At 45.7% G+C, this 19,118-nt stretch overlaps 1 protein-coding gene across 1 annotated transcript; it reads left to right on the top strand.

Moving 5' to 3' along the window:
- The first annotated feature begins 723 nt into the window (after window positions 1–723).
- SOX8 (SRY-box transcription factor 8) lies at window positions 724–18,711 on the top strand. The gene is made up of 3 exons (XM_088152794.1): window positions 724–1,355; window positions 11,845–12,083; window positions 15,361–18,711. Exons 1-3 carry the CDS (start codon window positions 919–921, stop codon window positions 16,098–16,100), a joined length of 1,416 nt encoding a protein of 471 aa, XP_088008920.1. The 5' UTR covers window positions 724–918; the 3' UTR covers window positions 16,101–18,711.
- The last annotated feature ends 407 nt before the right edge of the window (window positions 18,712–19,118 follow it).

The raw sequence follows: 19,118 nt of genomic DNA on the forward strand, positions 1-19,118 counted from the left end.
CAGGGCAATCAAGGTCCAATTCCAGACGTCAGAAGCAGGACTGTGGGGAGGTATCTGATTGGCCACCACGTGGACCCTGCGCTGCACTAGGTGGACTTCTGGAGCCTAGTCTGGTCTAGCAAAGCTCTTCCTTTAACCGAGGTTCTTCGGATGTATGGAACTACAGAGCCTATGCTCCATGGAAGGATGGGTGTTGGTCCAGCACGTCTGGACAGCACCACATTGGGAAGGGGCGTCTAGTAAAATTACTCCCCAAATAAGTGCTATTTTATACTCCTCCCCGCCCCCCCCCCCCCCGCTTGTTACTACTGCAATTGAATTGTTTGCTTCTCACCTGGGCGCTTTGGCTAACCCAAGAAACCATGGTTAAAGAAAAGCGCGGCTTACCCATCAAAGAACTGACCCGCAAGAGGCTGTATATTTCTTAGGTTTGCCTAGGGCTAAAACCGGGATCAAATTACGGCATGTTGAAAGCCGTGGATTTATATTATTACGCAGCCAAACGGCAAACAAGCGAGCTGCCAACTTTCCACCCTCCGGTTTTATTTTTTCTGGATCCCGGGTCGCTTTAAGAAGCCGGGAGATCCGAAGCCCCGCCCTTTATGCAGAGTAGCCGTTCTCCGCCGGCCAATCGGTGTGCGGGAGGAGGCGGAGCGGGCTCGCCCCGCCGGGCAAGAAAGTCGCTGGCCGCCGCGGCGTCGGGGCGTTTGGACCGAGCGGCGCGGTCGGGCAGGTTGGGCGCTCCGGCGGCGGCGGCGCGGTCGGTTCCCCGGGCGCACGGGAGAGCAGCCAGCGTCGGGCGGGAGCGAGCCGGGCGGCGGGAGGAGGAGGACCCCGCGCCGGCCGCCGAGTCCGGGGCTCCGGGCTCGCCCGCAGCTGCTCGGCGGCGTCCCCCGCGCGCCCCTGCCCGCGCCGCCAATGCTCAACATGAGCGAGGAGCACGCCAAAGCCCTGGAGGCGCCGGGCAGCCCGGCCGGCACCGCCAGCTCCCTCTCGCACGTGGACTCGGACTCGGACGCGCCGTCCTCCCCGGCCGGCTCGGAGGGGCCCCCGCCGGCCCCGGGCTGCGCCGCCGCCGCCGCCGCGCAGCGCGCCGCCAAGGGCGAGCCGGGGGACGTGGACGAGCGCTTCCCCGCCTGCATCCGGGACGCCGTCTCGCAGGTGCTGAAGGGCTACGACTGGAGCCTGGTGCCCATGCCGGTGCGGGGCAACGGGGCGCTGAAGGCCAAGCCGCACGTCAAGCGGCCCATGAACGCCTTCATGGTCTGGGCGCAGGCCGCCCGCAGGAAGCTGGCCGACCAGTACCCGCACCTGCACAACGCCGAGCTCAGCAAGACGCTGGGCAAGCTTTGGCGGTGAGTGGCGCGGGCGCGGCGGCGGCGGCGGGCGGGGGGGGGGGGCGCTCGGCCGCTCGAGGGTCGGGAGCGCCGGCGGCTGGGGCGGCGGGGCGGGGCGGCTCACCTTGGCAGCGACCCGTCGGCCGGTCGGTCTTCGCCGCCGCTCTCCGGAGCTGTTAGCTGAGCGCGCTGTAAAGGAAACGGTTTGCAAAACGTGGGAGTCGATCCGCCGCTCGCGCTCCGGTGCCAGAGAGCGAGGGGCCCGCCGTCGGGCCGGCTGGGCGCTCGCTTAACTCGAGGCGCGTTGGGCCTTTCGCCGCCGTTCCCCGGACTTTCTCCGCCCAAATCTGCACGTTTAAAAATCAAAGCTCACCGCCCGGTCGTTTTCCGGATGCCTTGACCGGTTTCTGTCATCGCCAGCAAGCAGTGTAGGGAAAGGCTGGCTGTGGACGATGGGAGCTACGTCTCCATCTATTTGGGAAGCCTCGGGCCGGCACAGTTGGTTTCAAGCCAAGGGCGTCCGTTCTCAATGAACAGAAGAAGTCGCGGAGCCGGCCGAGCTGATGCGCTTGTTTAAAGTTGCTCTGATTTCGGTGAGGCGGTCAGTGGGTGCGTTCCGACTTCTCTGAGTAAGCAGAATTTAAAACTGGTCAACTTTAATTGGTTTCTATCTGCAGCCAATTCCTGTTGTGTTGCGTGTCGGTTTTATGAACGACGGGGAGCTGTGTGTCGGAAGGCTGCAAAGTTAGGAGCTCCGTGGGTTTAAGTGGACACCATTTTCAGAACTAGGGCAGAGCGGAACTGGGGCTATGTAATCCACCCTTGCGTGTATATGTAAAACCTGAATCGTTTCCAAACATTCTCTTACAACTTCCAAGCCTGGACTTGCTCTGGCTTCCCAGGGCTACTGTGGGGGGCCAGCTAGAGCCTCTGAGACCCCCCTTCTCTCTCATGGATAAATCCCAAAGTTAAGGAACACATGGAGGGAATCAAAAGTGCAGCCAGGGTAATGAAGGACAGCTGGAAGGAAATTAAGGGTCAAATCAGGGACATTCCTAGAAGTTCAAAGGGATTTACTTTAAATCCCTCCCTCCCCCAAATCTCAGCTTTTAAGGCTGCTGGTGTCTACCTGTTAGAAGGGTGACACTTTTAGGGATAGTCCTGAATCCACTTGGTGTGTGAAGGGTATGACTTCAAGGGTCACTGATTTTCCAAAGCTGGAAATATGGTGCATTATAAAAAAAACATGGATGGAGGACTAAGAAAAGGGTTCTTTCCTTCCTTTTGTCTTCTTTTTTTAACCATCGTTGTAGTGCCATGTTCCTGGAATATTTGAGGATCTCACTTTTCAGCTATAGGTAGTGACATACTGATAGATGAGAACATGGCTCTCTGTGTGACATTTCTTCCCACCTCATTGCTAACAAAGTGACTATTCATGTGAATAAACACCAATGATTTTCTTTTCTTTTATGGGTAAGAGGAGAATGAACCCCTCAAAGGTGACGTATCTCATAAGATGTAAAACATTGTATGAACTGGAAGTGAGCTTAGCCCAAACGATGCTTTTAGTCACAGGAATTAAAACACACACACACATCGGTTGTGGCGCCTTAGAGACTAACGATTTTATGATCCTTTGAGCTTTCCTGGCTCTCGCTTCTCCATCGGATCACTTTTTGAAACATCTCTTTTCTTGTTGCCTCTGGAAAAAAATTAAAAAAAAACAAAAAACCGTGGACGGTTGTCAGTTTCCCTCGGAGAAAAAGGATACTTTAAAGTCCAACATATTTATTGTGGCAAGTTTGCACGGACTAGAACTCGATGCCCCAAAAGCTGACGCCTGGCTGCAGTTTTTTTTTTCAGGTGCCACAAGAGTTCCTTTGTTTTGCTGGAGCAAGCTCAGAGCAGCTGCCCCTTTGGAATTCTGCATTAGCCTGGCGCTCAGGATTTGTTGTGAACCTTCGTTGCTCTTGAGTTACAGGGAAGCCCTGGTGAGGCTGTAGCACATTGGAACAAATCTATTGAGGGTGGAAAGGACGCGTTTACCCATTCCCTGGTTTGTAATTTGCAGGCTTAGGATCCTGGCCGATCTATGAAAACACAGTGGCGTTTATACTCGCTTTATATATACAGTATTTCTGTTTATCTAAGTTTCTGGAAGCTCATCCTCTTTTTCTAAACCTGGCGCTCAGTCAGAAATTAGACCCCTAATAAATGAATGGGGTAGTTAGAAGAACTCAGTTTGGTGCGGTTCAATATTTGCTTTAATAAAAGCCGGTTTCTTTTTTTCTCTCTCAGGCCACCCTCACTCGCCATCGTTAAAATTAAAGAGTCAGAGAACTGGCTTTCTTTAACTACACTTTTTGAAGCAACTTTTTGAAACCTACAAAGAAACCATTTTGTTTTTACACGAATTGCTTGCCTTAGATGGGAATAACAGGCTGTTATGGCTTTGTTTTCTCCCCTCTCCCCTTTATTGATGTATTTTACCGTTTTAGTGTTCTTTGAAAATGAATTCTTTTGAAGCCATCCAGAAAACCCTTAGCACAGAGCAGATTCAATATAGAATAGATAAATAGGGGATATGCCACCCATTCTCCTTAAGTGTAATGTTTATGGTTTATTGTTTTTTAATTGCTTTAAATGTTTTTTACTGGGTTTTGGTACTGGTTTTTTTTTGTTATTTATTTACATGTGTTTTATTTTTAGTTTTTAACTTTGTGAGCTGCCCAGAGCCACACATGTAAGATGGGTGGCTGTATAGATGGAATAAATAACCAGACAAACAAACTGGAAGGTTACAAGAATGCTATTTGGCATTAAGATAGAATAGATCATGGAATTACTTTATTTCTGTCCGCTATCATCAGTTTCTTTGGTCTCAAACAAGCATGTGTGTGACTCCAGCTTTGGTATTTTTTTAATGCTCTGTTTATGGCAGCAATATGTGCCAAGGCAACCATAGGGCTTGCTCTGCATGCTGCAGTTCAAACCTGCCATGGCTTAGTGTCTTGTCTGAACCCAGCCAATGTTGCGATAAAGCGTCCACCACCCCCTGTTATTATGTCCGCATTATATCTCACATGACTCTGAGAAAAGCACAAGGCCACCCAGCGAGTTTGCTGCTCAGAGGAGATTTTATTCAGGCATTCCTTGCCTTGCAACTCCCTCTTTTAATGGTGTGGTACATTATCCTCTTTTCTGTAAGGCAAAGTGTTCATATTTGCAGAATTTTTTCACCCTCTGGAGGAAATTCCAGGTCTCCCCCCTCCCACCCCGGCTCAGAGCAGTTCTCTGCATGGAACTACAGGATGTATTTACCTCCAGCAAGATAGAGAAGGTTGTTGCTGCTTTAGCACCGGTTCACGCAGGCACTTGCCCTATGTGTGAATATAGGTGGATCATCCCAGTTTTCAGCTTTCTCATCCAGCCTTGACTTCTTATGATTTCCAGTGGAGCTGGGTTGTGCAATCAGTGATGATCTGGTCCAGACATTGCACTGTAAGCCACCATTTGTTGAGTGAATCACAATTGGCTGGGTTTGCATGACTTGCTAAGCCATAAGCCATGGTTTACCCTCTGCAGTCGCACAGGTGAGAAGCCAAAAAGAAATCTTATGATGGCTTAAGGGAGATTTCTGAAAGTAGCTGGAGAGAAATCAGAGTGAGTAATATCCCAAGTTCAGAACAGGTAACTTTTACAGCTGTGGACCTAAACACACAAACAGGTCTGATCATCCAGTTGCGTGATAAACCTACATCTTTCTAGTGGTTACAAATCAGTCAATGCTGTTTGCCCTGGAAGGAATCAAGTTGCTGTGGGATGTTGAGGAAGAGACTTCGTGCTTCTGGGTTGTACTTCTTTTGGGGGCATATTTATCCCAAGGATAAAGAGCATTTTTCAGGATACCAGGCTTTGTCCTTTGCTGAATCTGATGCTAGAAGGAAATTCTAGGCTCGAGGTGACCTTTTCTCCGGGCCGCAAAATAAGCTTGTCTAGCCTAGAAATGTGGGCACAGTGGTGTTTTCATATTCAGAAGATAGACGAGCATCTATCTTTAGTTATTGCAACTTGCGTGCACCCTAGATTTGGAACAGAGAGGGCACCAAGTGTGAAATTTGGTTGAACCCTTGCCTGGCCATCATCATTTGCTTAGCCATTGTATAGTGCAGAAGAGAAAGATGTGATGGGAAGAGGAAAAACTCCAAGTCCTGAACTATTGTGTGTGTGGGGGGGGGGGGGAGTGAGACAGAAATGTTATAGATGCAAATACATTGTTGAAGCACATGCAAAATACACAGAGATGAATCCCTCTACAGGTTCGCCAGTGTGCCTTGTAAAGTCACTGATGTCACTGCTTACAAAAAGAGTTTCCAAATCATAGGGTGCCCTGGTTCCCCTCTCTTCCAGTCAGACCCCCACATCTTGAAAGAGATTCAGAGAAACTGGAAGAGGGGCAAAGAAAGGCAGGGAAGATGTTTGGAGGACTGGAACCCAAGTCTTACAAGGAGAGGTTGAAGGAAGTAGGTGGCTTTCACCTTTGGAAAGATAGGCTAGCCTTTGTCTAGATTTGAAGGGGTTAATAAGACCTGCTCTCCATCATTCCAGAATATAGGACACAGGAGAACGACCTTGAGTTACAGGAAAGCAGATTCTGGTTTTAGGAGGAAAAAATCCTAAAGATAAAAAGAATTCTGGGTGACCCAGAAGGGTAGTGGCTCCTCTTCGCTGGATGTGTTGAAAAAGAGCCTGGACAGCTCTCTCATGGGGATGTTTTAATTTGGGCCTCCGCTCTGAGCACTCTAAGGCCTCAAGGGCCCTTTCTAACTCTCAAGCTTTCCCTCAAGAGAAGATTTTTCTGTATAGTTTCTCAGAATAAGCCCACTGACCTTAGTGAGACTTACTTCCAGGGGGAAGATGGTAACTTCAGTTTTGTGAAACTGGAAACTAATTTGTGGGTGGAAACATGCAACAAAGCAAGATCACAAGATGCAACTATTTTTTCTTGTAGAAGCTATTTTTGCAATTTCTGGATGAGCAAGTGAAGCTTCAGGATAGGGATCTGGAGTGCATCCTGGGAAGATTTGCGCCACTGTTTTTAAGGCAGGTTGTGAATGCTAAACTCTCTTTGACGTAAATGTATTTACCCCTTGCATATAAATAATTGTGCACGCAGACACACTAACGGGGAGAAATTTATTTTGGAAGCCGATGTGACCTCTAAGGCATCGTCAGTGGAGATGATGACTCTTCAGGCAGAGAGAACTACTTCTTCCTCTCTTCCCCCCACCCTCTGTTCCTACTCCGCAGCCCAACTGCTTCAGAATATTTATATTGGGTCATTACAGTTCAGCCTTTCTCAGTCGGACACCTTTCAAATATGTGGGATGTTGGTTGTTGTAATCTTCAGCCAGCGTGGGACCTTAAAGTCAACCCAACCGGAAGGCACTGCGTTGGGGAGAGCTAACGCAAGGAATGAAACACGTAACCAAAAAGATTCCTGTTGGTTTTGTTTAAGCGAGAGCATTGTTATGCATGATCGTAGTCAAAAGTGTTGAGTTTTATTTTCCATTAGATTAAAGATTGAATATATCCAGCAACAATTTGTTCCTTTGGACATTGCTGTGAATCTGAAATAACGTGGCCTGTTTTACAATGTATTACGTGTGTGTGTGTGTTGGTGTTTATGGGGGTGGAAAGTTCCTGCTCTGTGCCTGAATGTTCTGCTTCTGTCATTTCTATCTTCTGTGCTGGTCATCCACTCACAAATCCTTCGTAGTGTCAGCAAGGTTATACTCCCTAGAGATACTCTGACATCCAAGTCTCTTAGGCATGACGTAGCGCCATTTTTTGGCTGAAGACACGTGCAGTTCTGTTGCCCTAAATAAATTGCTGTTTCCTTCTCAGTTAACCCCAAAGTGAGTTCAAGGCTGAGAACTTTTCCTCATCTGCCTCCAGTTCTTTGGTATAGACTTGCACCAGGTTTATGCTTGGAACTGGGTCACCTAAAGTTTTAAAAAAGCACCAAAACGCCTTTTCTTCATGAGCTCTCTTGAAGTCACTTTAAAACAGATGCATTCTTACTTGTTCCTTTGAATGTATAGAGGTAAATGTTGTATGTCATGGACCTTTTAGTTTAGGGGCTCCTTATTTTACACTTTGAGGTTATCATTGACTGTAATGTACTGTATTAATTCTTGTTTTCTTCCATGTCTGGAGTATACTTAGTGATAAATGCTTAATAAATAATTAAGATTAATCCTGCTGCCAGTTTGGGCCATAGCTAGAGAAGAAGGAAGAAAGCAGTACTGTGTGGAAGACTTTTCAAGGCTTGAGCTACTGTAATCCTCTCCCTGGTGGCAGTCCAAAGTGCCCTGCAGAAAATATGGTCAGAATCAGTCAGAGAGAATCAGAGATCTTGGGCCACTTCACAAAACTTGGAAACATTTATCTTGTGGTCTTCCTGGATTGCCCACAGCATGATGGATGGGCGTAATCCGGAGATGCCAGAAAACGTAAGTGGGACCTAGTGCGAGCAGCGCTTTGAAAAGGCATTTTGAAATGAAGCACATACCGAAAGCAGATTTGCTCCGGGGATCAGAATGAAATGGGGGTGCGTAATTTGAGACACTTGCTCCATTTTGCCTCATCCGCTCCAGCCTTGAAACGTTTGTCTGCCTCCTGCAACTGGAAGGTGGGCCAAAACTGGCTTTTGCTGCCACGGGGTTTTGAAGAAGATGTTTTGAGCCACGCTGGTCTGACTCTTGGCGTACCCTGGGCTTGCACTCTTTCAGTTGCAATTTGAACAGTGGATCTATTGAGCCCCTGGGATCCAGTCGATGCCACGGTGGTCCTCGCCGTGCCGGTTCTCTAGGCTGGTTTTTAGGCGGTCGTGGATTTAACGTGCTTTAGGAAGACTACCTTGATCAAATCCTGTATTTTGTATTCAAGTGCATTTAACTGGCATGAACTTATGGAAATCAAATGTTTAGGGGTATCTTATCTGCTGTTTTATTTGCCGTTATAAAAAATTGCAGTTTTCTGAAAGATTAGCTAAATTTAAAAGGACTTTGTAAGCAAACAACCATACACTCCAAGTGCTGGTATTTTTTAGTCATTTTGACAGCACCCTTCTTCACACAGCCTTGTCACCTTCTAACACTAACAGTGCGGTTTTGTATGTCTCTCTGTTGTGACCCCTACTGACTCCCTGGGTTTTACTTCTGAGTAGACATGTATAAAACTCTATTGTAAAGATCTTGTCGTCTGAACTTAGCATTTTCATTTCAGTTCTCTAGTCAAAAAGCAAATCAAAAGTGTATATGAACAGGAGAAATAACAGAGATAAATAAGATTATCAAGTATGATTTTTTAAAGAGTAATTTATAGAAGTTCCCATTTACTTAGACTGCATTCTCTTTGGAGACGAGAAAAAATGACCGCTCGTGCTGATGTTCTTTGGGGAGGCTTATAACAAATGATAAAAAATGAAGTGAAATGAAAAAAGGACAGCAGCAGGAAAATGAAAGTACAGTGAAGTACGAATGTCCTAAATTCATCCCATCTGCAGTCAAATGGAAGACAGATGCAGTAACAGCGTTGCTCTCAGCTTCAGTAGGTATAAAAAACATTGCAATTATCTTTTATCCTGTCGTTCAAGCTGAAGCTCTGAACTCTAACACAGAGCAGTCGTACTGTTTGGAAATCTCCAGGCAGTTTTTTGTTCCTCTTGTGGAGCTACACAACCTAAAAATATGTCAACTGCTTGCAAATGCTGCTCAGAAACGGGCAGCTGGATTGTGTGATCAACCGGGCATTCAAGGCAGGAGTCTGAAATCGGTGCCACTCGCCCTCCAACATCACAACTGTTGTTAAAAGGGGTGGGAACAGATGTTCTCCTTAAGGTGGGTTGTCTTCTCGAAGGGGCTTTTGAGCATTTTTCAAAGGCTGCCAAAAGATGGACAAGGGGCGCTTCCAGCTGTTTGGGCTGCATGCAAAGCCCACCAAGATGACTGCTGCAGTTTGTCACGCTGGATGATATCTACACGCTGCAATCAAGGCGTTTCTGTGGCATATTTGTGGAGGAGGATCGTCGCCCAAGAACAGCACGAGGCGGTTTGGTTCCGAATCGTTTGAGGAGCTATTGACCTTTGCGTGTTGAAATCTGGAAAAGAAAATCTACCGTAGTTGATGCGGTAGTGCTTACTCAGAAGTTAGTGGGCCTTGTGCAAAAAAGTAAGCTGAAGGTTGTGTTCTTGTGTTTCTTGACTCCAGAACAAGCTCTGTTGAGTCCAGTTGGTTCTGCTACCAAGTAAATAACTACAGGATTGCAGTATTGTAGCCAAGCCAGTTTCTCTTCATCTGGACGTTTTGGACATTTGAGAGGTAGACAGTAATCTCTCTCTCTCTTTAAGAAAACTGAGGAAACAAAGGCTTGTCTGCCCAAATGTTTTAATTTGGGTTCTGTTGTTCCGATTGGGATGAAGCTGGTACAGCCCATGACGTTGGAGTGAGATAGTATTGTCAGCAGAGCTTAATTTATGGGATCCCAGGTCCAGGTCAGCTTCTGGAGCAGAAAGTAAATATTTCTGCTGTATCTCAGGGGATGTTGGTCATGGTGGTCTTCTCCAACCTGATAGTCTTCAGATGTTGCAACAATTGGAATTGCAACAATTCCAGCCATGAGGTTCACATCACATCTGGATGGTACAGGATTAGGGGAAGGTTAACATTAAGTCTTGGCCATAAAATCCAGCCAAAGTTAAATAGTTCTGTTGATTTCAGACAGAGCCACGCACACGCTAACTTGTTCCTTGGTTGTATTGCTGCTTTATTTATTTATTTGTTTGTTTGTTTGTTTGTTTGTTGCTGCTGGCAGCAAAACAACAAACCCTGTTCAAGCATTTTAAAGGCCAAGTCATTTATTAAGAGTGTTCTGAAATGCCTTTGACAGTTCTGTTGTTATTGTTTTTTTAAATATACTCTTTGAACTTTTTCAGAAGCCATCTTGAATATTATTGTCTGTCAAATTACAGGCCAGATGGTATTGTGAACGTTTTTGTTGTGCACTGCTGGAGAATGGGGTGCAACTGACCAAGGATTTAGTGACGTAGGTCATGGGGAGTTGGTTTGAGGGCATTTGAGGTGTATCTCAGTTGTGAAAAGCGTGTTAAGGGAAGCGAAATACTAGCTGGGTTAGTTGTTTATTTTCATCAAATAAAACGATTGAGCTATGCATTGGAGATCGTTTTCCATTTTGACAGGCAGTTGAACTGGTCTTAGGGTTCCACTGAGAAGAGGAATGGGAGCCTCATGTCGCCTGCACCTTGCCGCCAAAAATTCTAACTACTTATACAAACTAAGGGGATCAGAGCCTGCCGAGACTGATGGGGAAAGAAATCTTGGAGTAACGATAAACAGTTCAATGAAGATGTCAACACAGTGTGCATCTGCGGTACATAAAAGGTCAACAGTATTGTTTGGGTTAATAAATGATATTGAAAAGAGATGCCAGTCTGTCAGCCCTGTGAGACAGGAAGCACGGCCAGATGAACTAATTCTACTATATTGTAAGGTTACATTAACAGAATCTTGCAAGTCTGAAAGTACATTTCTCGCTCTGTTGCCTTTACAGCCCAAGAAACTAGGGAGGGTCCCTTCTGAGCCTCTTGCCCCACCCATATTCCTGCTGCAGGCTAAGCTGCCTTTTATCTGACTGTTCCCTTGGCTGCATCACTTCTCCCTGTCTCCTAAGGTCATTCTCACATACCATGACACAATATTATAATGCCCTTATATGAATCACTGGTGTGACCGCATCTGGAATATTGTGCACAGTTCTGGTCACCACATCTTGTAAAGCTCCTCTACAGTGGAGCTAGAGGAGGTTCAGAGGAAGGCAACTCAGATGACCAAGGGGGTGGAGCAGCTTCATTATGAAGAAAGGTTGCAACATTTGGGGCTTTAGCCTAGAAAGGTGAATGAGAGAGAATATGATGGAGGTGTACAAAATTATGTGTGGTGCGGATAAAGTAGACAAGAGGAAGCTGTTTTCCCCTTCCCAAAAGACTAGAACTAGAGGTCACCCAATGAAATTGAATCCTGGAAGAATCGGGACATACAAAAGGAAATATTTTTTTACACAACATGCAATTCAGCTTTGGAATTCGCTACCGCAGTATGATGCTGGCTACCAGCTTGGTTGGTTTCAAAAAAGGGTTGGATGAATTCACAGAAGTCATGGGGATCGATGGCTATTAGCTTTAATGGCAATGGGATTACCTCTGAAGGCCATCTGCCAGGAGACCAGCAGGCTTCCTCGTGCAGTTGGTTGGTCACTGTGAGAACAGACTGTTGGACTAGATGGGCCCTTCGATCTGATCTGGTTAACCCTGGTTATGTTCTTAGGTTCTTATGCCACCTTGGGACGACATAAGAACGTCAGACTTCAGTTGGGTCTAAAACATCTATGAATGACTGATTTAGTTTTCCTCTCTTTTTAAAGTTTGCTGAGTGAAAATGAGAAGCGTCCCTTTGTGGAGGAAGCTGAACGATTGAGAGTTCAACATAAAAAGGATCACCCGGACTATAAATACCAACCACGCCGGAGGAAAAGCGTCAAAGCCGGCCAGAGCGATTCAGATTCAGGAGCTGAGCTGAACCATCACGGAGGAACCCAGATCTACAAAGCAGACTCAGGGCTGGGCTCCATGAGTGAAGCGCATCACCCCGGCGACCACACAGGTAAGGGAAGAGAGGAGTCTTTGCTCAGGGGCAGAACCCTTAATGTGCTTACCTTGGACGCCTCAGGTAAGAGGTCATGGGAAACACCCAATGGCATGAATGCAAGTGGAGACTCTGCAGCTCTGCCCATCTTTCAAGTGCACCCATTTGGTGGCATTTCCTTCTAATTTGGGAATGAACGTTGTGGGAAAAGAAAGGCTCGGTTCTGGAATATTTGGGGAAAAAACCCATCCATTCATTCATTCATTCATTCACTCACTCACTCACTCACTCACTCATTCATTCACATTTGGTAGCGTGCACGTCCTTCTCCATCAGGGCTCTGCAGCCTTTCTCCTTGCTTGATGCAGAACAGGATTGTGGCGTTTGCAGGATGCGCGCCATGGACTCCCAGCCTTTTGACTGGAGCTGTCCCGGACGCCTTTGCCAGCACAGGGTACAATATGAGACTACCCCCTCTTTTCCTGTCTACAAAATTGGCAGTTTCTCCTCTGCTTCTGTTCCACTCACGGTCTTTTTTGCGAGAAAGCTGGGATTTCTCCACTCCTGGCTTCTGCTCCTGGGCATAAAGCCAAGACCTAGGGGATCTGTTCTCAGCTCCAGAGCTGAGGGCTACAAGCATGCTCCCTTTTTGGGATTGGGGAGCTCTGAATGTGTTTGTGGAAAGCTCTTGCACTCGGTTCTCCTTTTCCTTCCAAGGGGGCTTGGGAGCAGGGCCCACATGGACACCTTTATGCATCCTCTGGGGTTAGTCTATGGCAACCAAACGTCTAGCATGGCTCTGTGACCACCTGCGGCACAAGCCATAATCGGCTGCAATACATCACCACGCGTTCATTTTTTTCCTTCATATGTTTGCGGGTAATTTCCATGGCCAAGAGAGGCAGGTTCATCCAGACATGACACACTGCAGGGCAAGAGATCACTCTGCCAGCATTTTCCTATTTTTCTCAAGAATAGATCAGCTTGTAGTTTAGCTGGCTTGTGTATTTTCCCCAATAAGAAACTTCCTTGTCCTCCCCTTTGTTTTCCTTCGGTTGCATGGCAGGAATATTTTTAAAAGGAGTGTGGAGAGGCCAATAGTCAAAAGCTCCACCTTGAAACTGGAATCCAGCAGCTTAAAAAGGACGGGTTTTTATGCTGTGTGCAACTCCTTCCCGGTTTGGGTTGGGTTTTTTTGCAGCTTCCGAAGAAATCACAGTACTTTGATACTGAAATTAGGTGGCAAATGAATTTTCAGTAGGAAATGGATGAAAAATGCATTTTAGGTCTCTGCTGTGCTTATTGCAACAATAACATATTTTTTTAAAAAAAATAGGAAAGGGGGAAGTGGGATGGACCTTCTCCTGCCTCTCCAGTCACAATGGAGCAGTGTTTCTCAACCTTAGCGACTTTAAGATACGTGGACTTCAACTCCCAGAATTCCCCAGCCAGCCATGCTGGCTGGGGAATTCTGGGAGTTGAAGTCCACGTATCTTAAAGTCGCTAAGGTTGAGAAACACTGCAATAGAGTGTTGATGTCTTATCTATCCTCGTTATAAAGCAAGAGTGTCTTGGTGATCATGCAGTTCTGGCATGTAAAATCATCAGTAGCTTTTGCTGCTGTTCAGACCACCTGCTCAGATTTCTACAAGCATTTGCCCTTGTCAGCTTCAGAGCATTCCCTGGCATATGTGTGGGTGCAGACATGCACGTTATGCAAGGGCTGTGTGAAGCTTCCATGAAAAGAAAAATTCAGTTCAAAATGCAGTTCTTGCCATCAGCCGGGCAAGACCAAGGAAGCGAGCGTTAGATTTCAATAAGGTCTCTTCAGTGCTAGAATTAGGGGCAAATGCAGAATCCTGGAAACCGCAAGAGCAATTTCCCGGCTTCCTTTCTAGGGAGTTCATTTGCATGATCTGAAATGGGTTTCTCCCCACCTGGGCTGAGTTGCTGCTTATGAGATGAGCTGGCAACAGACTCGCCTTCTGTCCCTTGATTATGTCTCCCCTTCCTTCCATTCTTTTCCCAACCTCTCCAAAATGTCTCATGTGGTTCATTCAAATCCATGGAATGGATCTGGGGCTTCCAGTCTGGCACCTTTGAATGAGTGTGAAGATTTGATGGACGTCTGCATGCGTTTGCATGCTCTTCTATTAAATTGACTTACTCCTGGCAGTTTATATCATAAAAACCAGAAAAGCCAATAAAAAAACCACAAAACTACCATAAAACAATAGGGGCACCTAAATTTGTCATTCACATGACAGATTTAGACTAACTTCATTCATCGAAGTGCAAACTCAGTTTAACTTTGCAAAACTAGTACAAACTAGTACAGACGTTGGTCATAATAGCTCTCGATAGATGCACGGCATAGTCCTTCCAGCTGGCTCGTGCTCAACAGTTTGGCAACTTCTTGTTATCCCGATAGCTTCTGTTTCCTCTTCCTTGCAGCTGCTTATACCTAGAGTGGCTTTCCGAAACTGTCTGCAGAGAGTCCACTCCATCTCTGGCTTCGTGTTCCCCATGTCCATCAGAGAGACTGTTATAAAAACCTTGAGGAGGAAGTCTCTTCTGTATGCAGTTCACAAAATAGACATGTAGGGTTTGGAAAGCCGTTAGGCTAACGTTTGCTATATAGGCCAATGGTCCCAGATGCTATCCTTGATGTCTTGTAGGTTTGGAAAGACCCTTGGCTGAAATGTAGGAGAATCCCCCTATCAGATGAGACAGTATTGAGCTAGGTGGACCAAAGGTGGGAATGGTAGAAGGTAGCTTTGGATATTCCACTCCACTTTCTAGTAAGTATAGAGTCAACTCTTACTTTGTCTCCCCCACAGTCCCTGTGCTTAGCACATCTGGAATTCTAAGCTCATTCTGTAGGCACTCTGCCAAATGGTTGCCACAGGAGTATGGCCCATCGTAAGGCCACGTTGTCCAGAAAGCAAACTTGTCAGGTTGCTCCTCACCTTTCCTTTTGCCACTTGCCCCACCTGCTCTTCTTCATCCCAGCTTAACTTGGTCATTTTCCTGGTAGGTGGGTGCATATAGAAATAATGGGCTAGGCTGCAGCCTAGCCTCTTTCATATTTTGTTAGCAGACCTAGGAGGATTTCCAAAGCATTCTTGGAAATAAAGGTGAAGCCAGCGGCTGATCCTTGGCTTTCCTGCAGGTCAACTTCTTGTTTAATTTTTGTTATTGAATAAGATCACCGTACATCGTTCAGGGCTGGTGTTTAAGCTAAACCATCTTCCCCTTGAAGATGATGACCATGTTTTAAATACACTTTCTCTAGGGCAGCCTCATGGACCTCCTACGCCACCTACCACCCCTAAGACTGACTTACACCCTGGGAGCAAGCAAGAGCTGAAGCACGAGGGCCGGCGGCTCATGGAAAGTGGTCGGCAGAACATTGATTTTAGCAACGTGGATATCTCTGAGTTGAGCAGTGAGGTCATCAACAACATGGAGGCGTTTGACATCCATGAATTTGACCAGTACTTGCCACTCAATGGCCACTCTGCCATGCCAGCCAGTCATGGGCAGAACTCCACAGCAGGATCTTATGGGACTTCTTACTCTCATTCAGCCAACGGCAACACTGGTGGAGCCACCCAGGGATGGACTCACAAGAGCCCTGCATCTGCGTCCCCTTCTTCCAGTGAAACCAGCCAGCAGAGGCCTCATATCAAGACCGAACAGCTCAGCCCAAGCCATTACAGTGAGCAGCCCCACAACTCTCCAACCCATTCGGACTATGGATCCTATACCGCTCAGGCGTGTGCCACCACCGTTTCCCCAAGCACAGCCACAGGTTCTTTTTCCAGTTCCCAATGTGACTACACAGATCTTCAGAGTTCCAACTACTACAACCCCTACTCGGGCTACCCTTCCAGCATTTACCAGTACCCGTATTTCCATTCCTCTCGCCGGCCGTATGCCACCCCCATCCTTAACAGCCTGTCCATACCCCCTTCTCACAGCCCCAGTGCGAACTGGGACCAGCCAGTCTACACAACCCTGACAAGGCCTTGAGCTGATGGAAGGAGCTGATTTTTTGAGGTCTTCCCCCACCAGCCTTCAAAAGTATGCACTACACAGAAACAAAGATGGAGCAAAGAAATATAATAATAATAATAATAATAATTAATAATAATAATAATAATAGAAGAAGAACCATAATGGAGCATTGTTGCATGGTCCGAAGTGCCTCCTGTTTTGTCGATATGCCTGGGCGTTCCCTCCAGAATCTCTTAGATTTTCCAAGACAGAGTTCTATTTTGTTTATTACGAATTGTAAATAATACTAAATAACATCTGGACCAATGATTGCTCTTGAATAGATGAAGGATGATACTTTCTAACTCCTCTGTGAGGACTTGGCGATAAGTTTGGGTTTTGCGTCCAAGACTCTGCAAAAGTCAAGGTGAAGATGGTGCTTAAGGGTTTGTTGCAAAGTAGGGACAGATCAGCCTTGCACAAAAACCCTTGTAGGTTTTTTAAATCCTAAGTGTTCAATTAACAGTACTGAGGGACCATTCAAGAATCTTTTGGGACCAACCAACCAACTAATGTCAGCATTTCTTAATTTTAGTTGAGAGTTCTTCTGAGCAAGGTTTGGCTGTAATTAACATTTTGTTTGGAAGCTTAAAAAAGCACGGTGATATATATATATATTTTTTGTCATTGTTTGGGGGTAAATCTGTTAAATATGTATTTATGTTCTATCTAATTTTTGTCCTTTTAATTAATGAAGTAATTCTGTGCAAGAGGTAGAATTTAAATAAAATAAAAGTCTTTATGGTGCATAAACTAGTGGAGGAGTTTTCCCATCCCCCCAATTATTCATTAAAAAGAGGAAAAAAGCATTTAAGGTCCGTCAGAAAGGAAAATTAGAAATGCTTCAGAAGAAACAATGATAATGCAGGAACCTGAAAGGTGGAGAAAAAGTGAGCAGTTCATTCAGTGGCAGAGTTCACATGGCATTTGAGCGAAAGGCGTGCCAGGCTGCTTCTGCCTAACACTCACTTCCAGGTGTGATGAAGTAGGACCTAAAGGTGATGGCCGCTCCCCATTGTTTGTCCCTCACACCTGGAACTTGAGGTAGACTGCCACTGGAACAACCGAATGCATCCCAGTTGATGATGGGAGCTTAGCTGTGCGGCTTCTAAATCATCATTTATGGCTTGGTAAATTGGGAGAACCAGGCCACCATGGCCAGTGCTGCGTATCCTGCTTAGAAGAAGACGCACCTTAAAATGTAGTGGGAGCCCACCCTAGGTCTGATCCTGGTTTTGCAGGACTCTGGCCACCTGAAGGTACGGATTGTAAATGTGAATTCCTGGCACTGACTCGTTTTTTCCATCTCAGAGTCACCGGGCGACCTTGATATTTGGTACTGCAGATGAAGTGATATTTTCTTCCCTTTGATGGTGTCCCAGCCAGAAATAAGCAGTGGGCCTCCATACCAGTGCTTTCTAAACATTTATTTTTAACATTTATTTTTATTTAGAGAGGTTTGATGGAGTCAGCTTTTTCTAAACACCTTTTTTATCCGTTGCCCATCAAGTAGCAGGGGGCTGGAGCCAAATGGGGCTCAGAATTGATACTTCTATCAAACTAACTGAACACACTCAATTTGGTGGGGGGACTGACCCACTTGAGCCGCTGCGGCAGCATCTCTGAAGTGCCTTCACCGAAACCAGCTTGGCGAGCCAAATTCCTCTGTGCCACAGCTAGGAATTTCACACGTGCAAAAATATCGTGCAAGGGGTTGCACATTTGAAAAGAGATGCAATATCTTACCTGGTGAAGTGTGTTACGGGCTTCTGGCCAGAGTTGTATCCGTGGATCTTTCAAGGGAAAATAAAAAAATCTGCCGGAGGAATCAGGTGCAACCTGATATTTTGCACTGTGATTCCTTCACTGGAACTTCCTTTCTGTACTGGCAAAATGTGACTCTGGAGTGAATTCACTCTATCTCGCTGAATTTGTATGAAATTAAATATGGAAAAAGGAAATGTTAATAGGTTCTCTTCCCATTGTAAGCTAAGTTCGATCTACAAAATTATTTTTGAAAATGTTATTACATTTTTGAACTGGCCTGAGGGGCCCAGCTTTTTTCTTCTTCTTAAAGAAACGTCAGTTTTAGCAGAATTTACACATTGAGTTTCACTTTAATATTGCCCTATTTAAGAACCAGATGTTATTCATCAAAGCTGTGAAAATTAACATTCTCCACTACATTTTGGTTAATTCTTAGATGTAGGCTAATCATTTTGTTGATATTCGTTGCTTTGTATGCTGAGCATATAACAACCATCTATTCTAATGGTAACATTGTGCCTTTTCAGAGAAAAACAAATCTTTATGAACCTTTAAACTTTCAGAGATTATTTAGCTTATCTTTTCTATGTTTCGTATTCTTGGGTTTGTTTTCGTTTTCACCTTTTCCTTTAAAATGCATATTTGTGGGAGGTGGGCTTGGAGCACAAAAGAGAGTGGGGCTGAAGATGGAAACCTTCTTATGCAATCTATTTTTCTGTATAAAGTTTGAAGGTTGTCAGTTATCTGTTCTGTTCACTGGCTTCTGACTAAGTAATGCTAACTTTTGTACAGATCTATTTGATAAAATTAAAAAAAGAAAAAAGACTTTAGCCCTGTCACTGGCATGTTCATTCAGTTGTCTCTGTTTCTCCAGCAAAGAAAACATGGCTTTACTTCTCCAGCAGTGGGTTGCATGTTGAGCAAACCTCTTGGATCAATTGGGTAGAAGACCGTTGTTATAAAGGGAGGTTCTTACTGAGATCCAAAGCCTTCTGCTGGAACCGTTTCAAGGGTTAGAATTCAAAACAAGCAATCTGTGTTTTCGGAACATTTGGTGGGTCAAGAGTTAGTTCTCTTAGTGGATAAGAGAAGTTGGTTGAAAGAGCAGTTAAATCTTACTCTACCAGTAGCAGCCTTTGCGAGGGAGCCTGGAAGAAGCAGTTCCTTGTAACAGAGGAAGTGGCGGATGAACAGGATCAGGCCTGGCTACCACTTGGATGAGAAAGC

This window comes from Python bivittatus, unplaced genomic scaffold, assembly GCF_059951505.1.
Source record: "Python bivittatus isolate LINGU-HERP-01145 unplaced genomic scaffold, Pbiv_v1 ctg000030_np1212, whole genome shotgun sequence".
Classification (NCBI taxonomy): Eukaryota; Metazoa; Chordata; class Lepidosauria; order Squamata; family Pythonidae; genus Python; species Python bivittatus.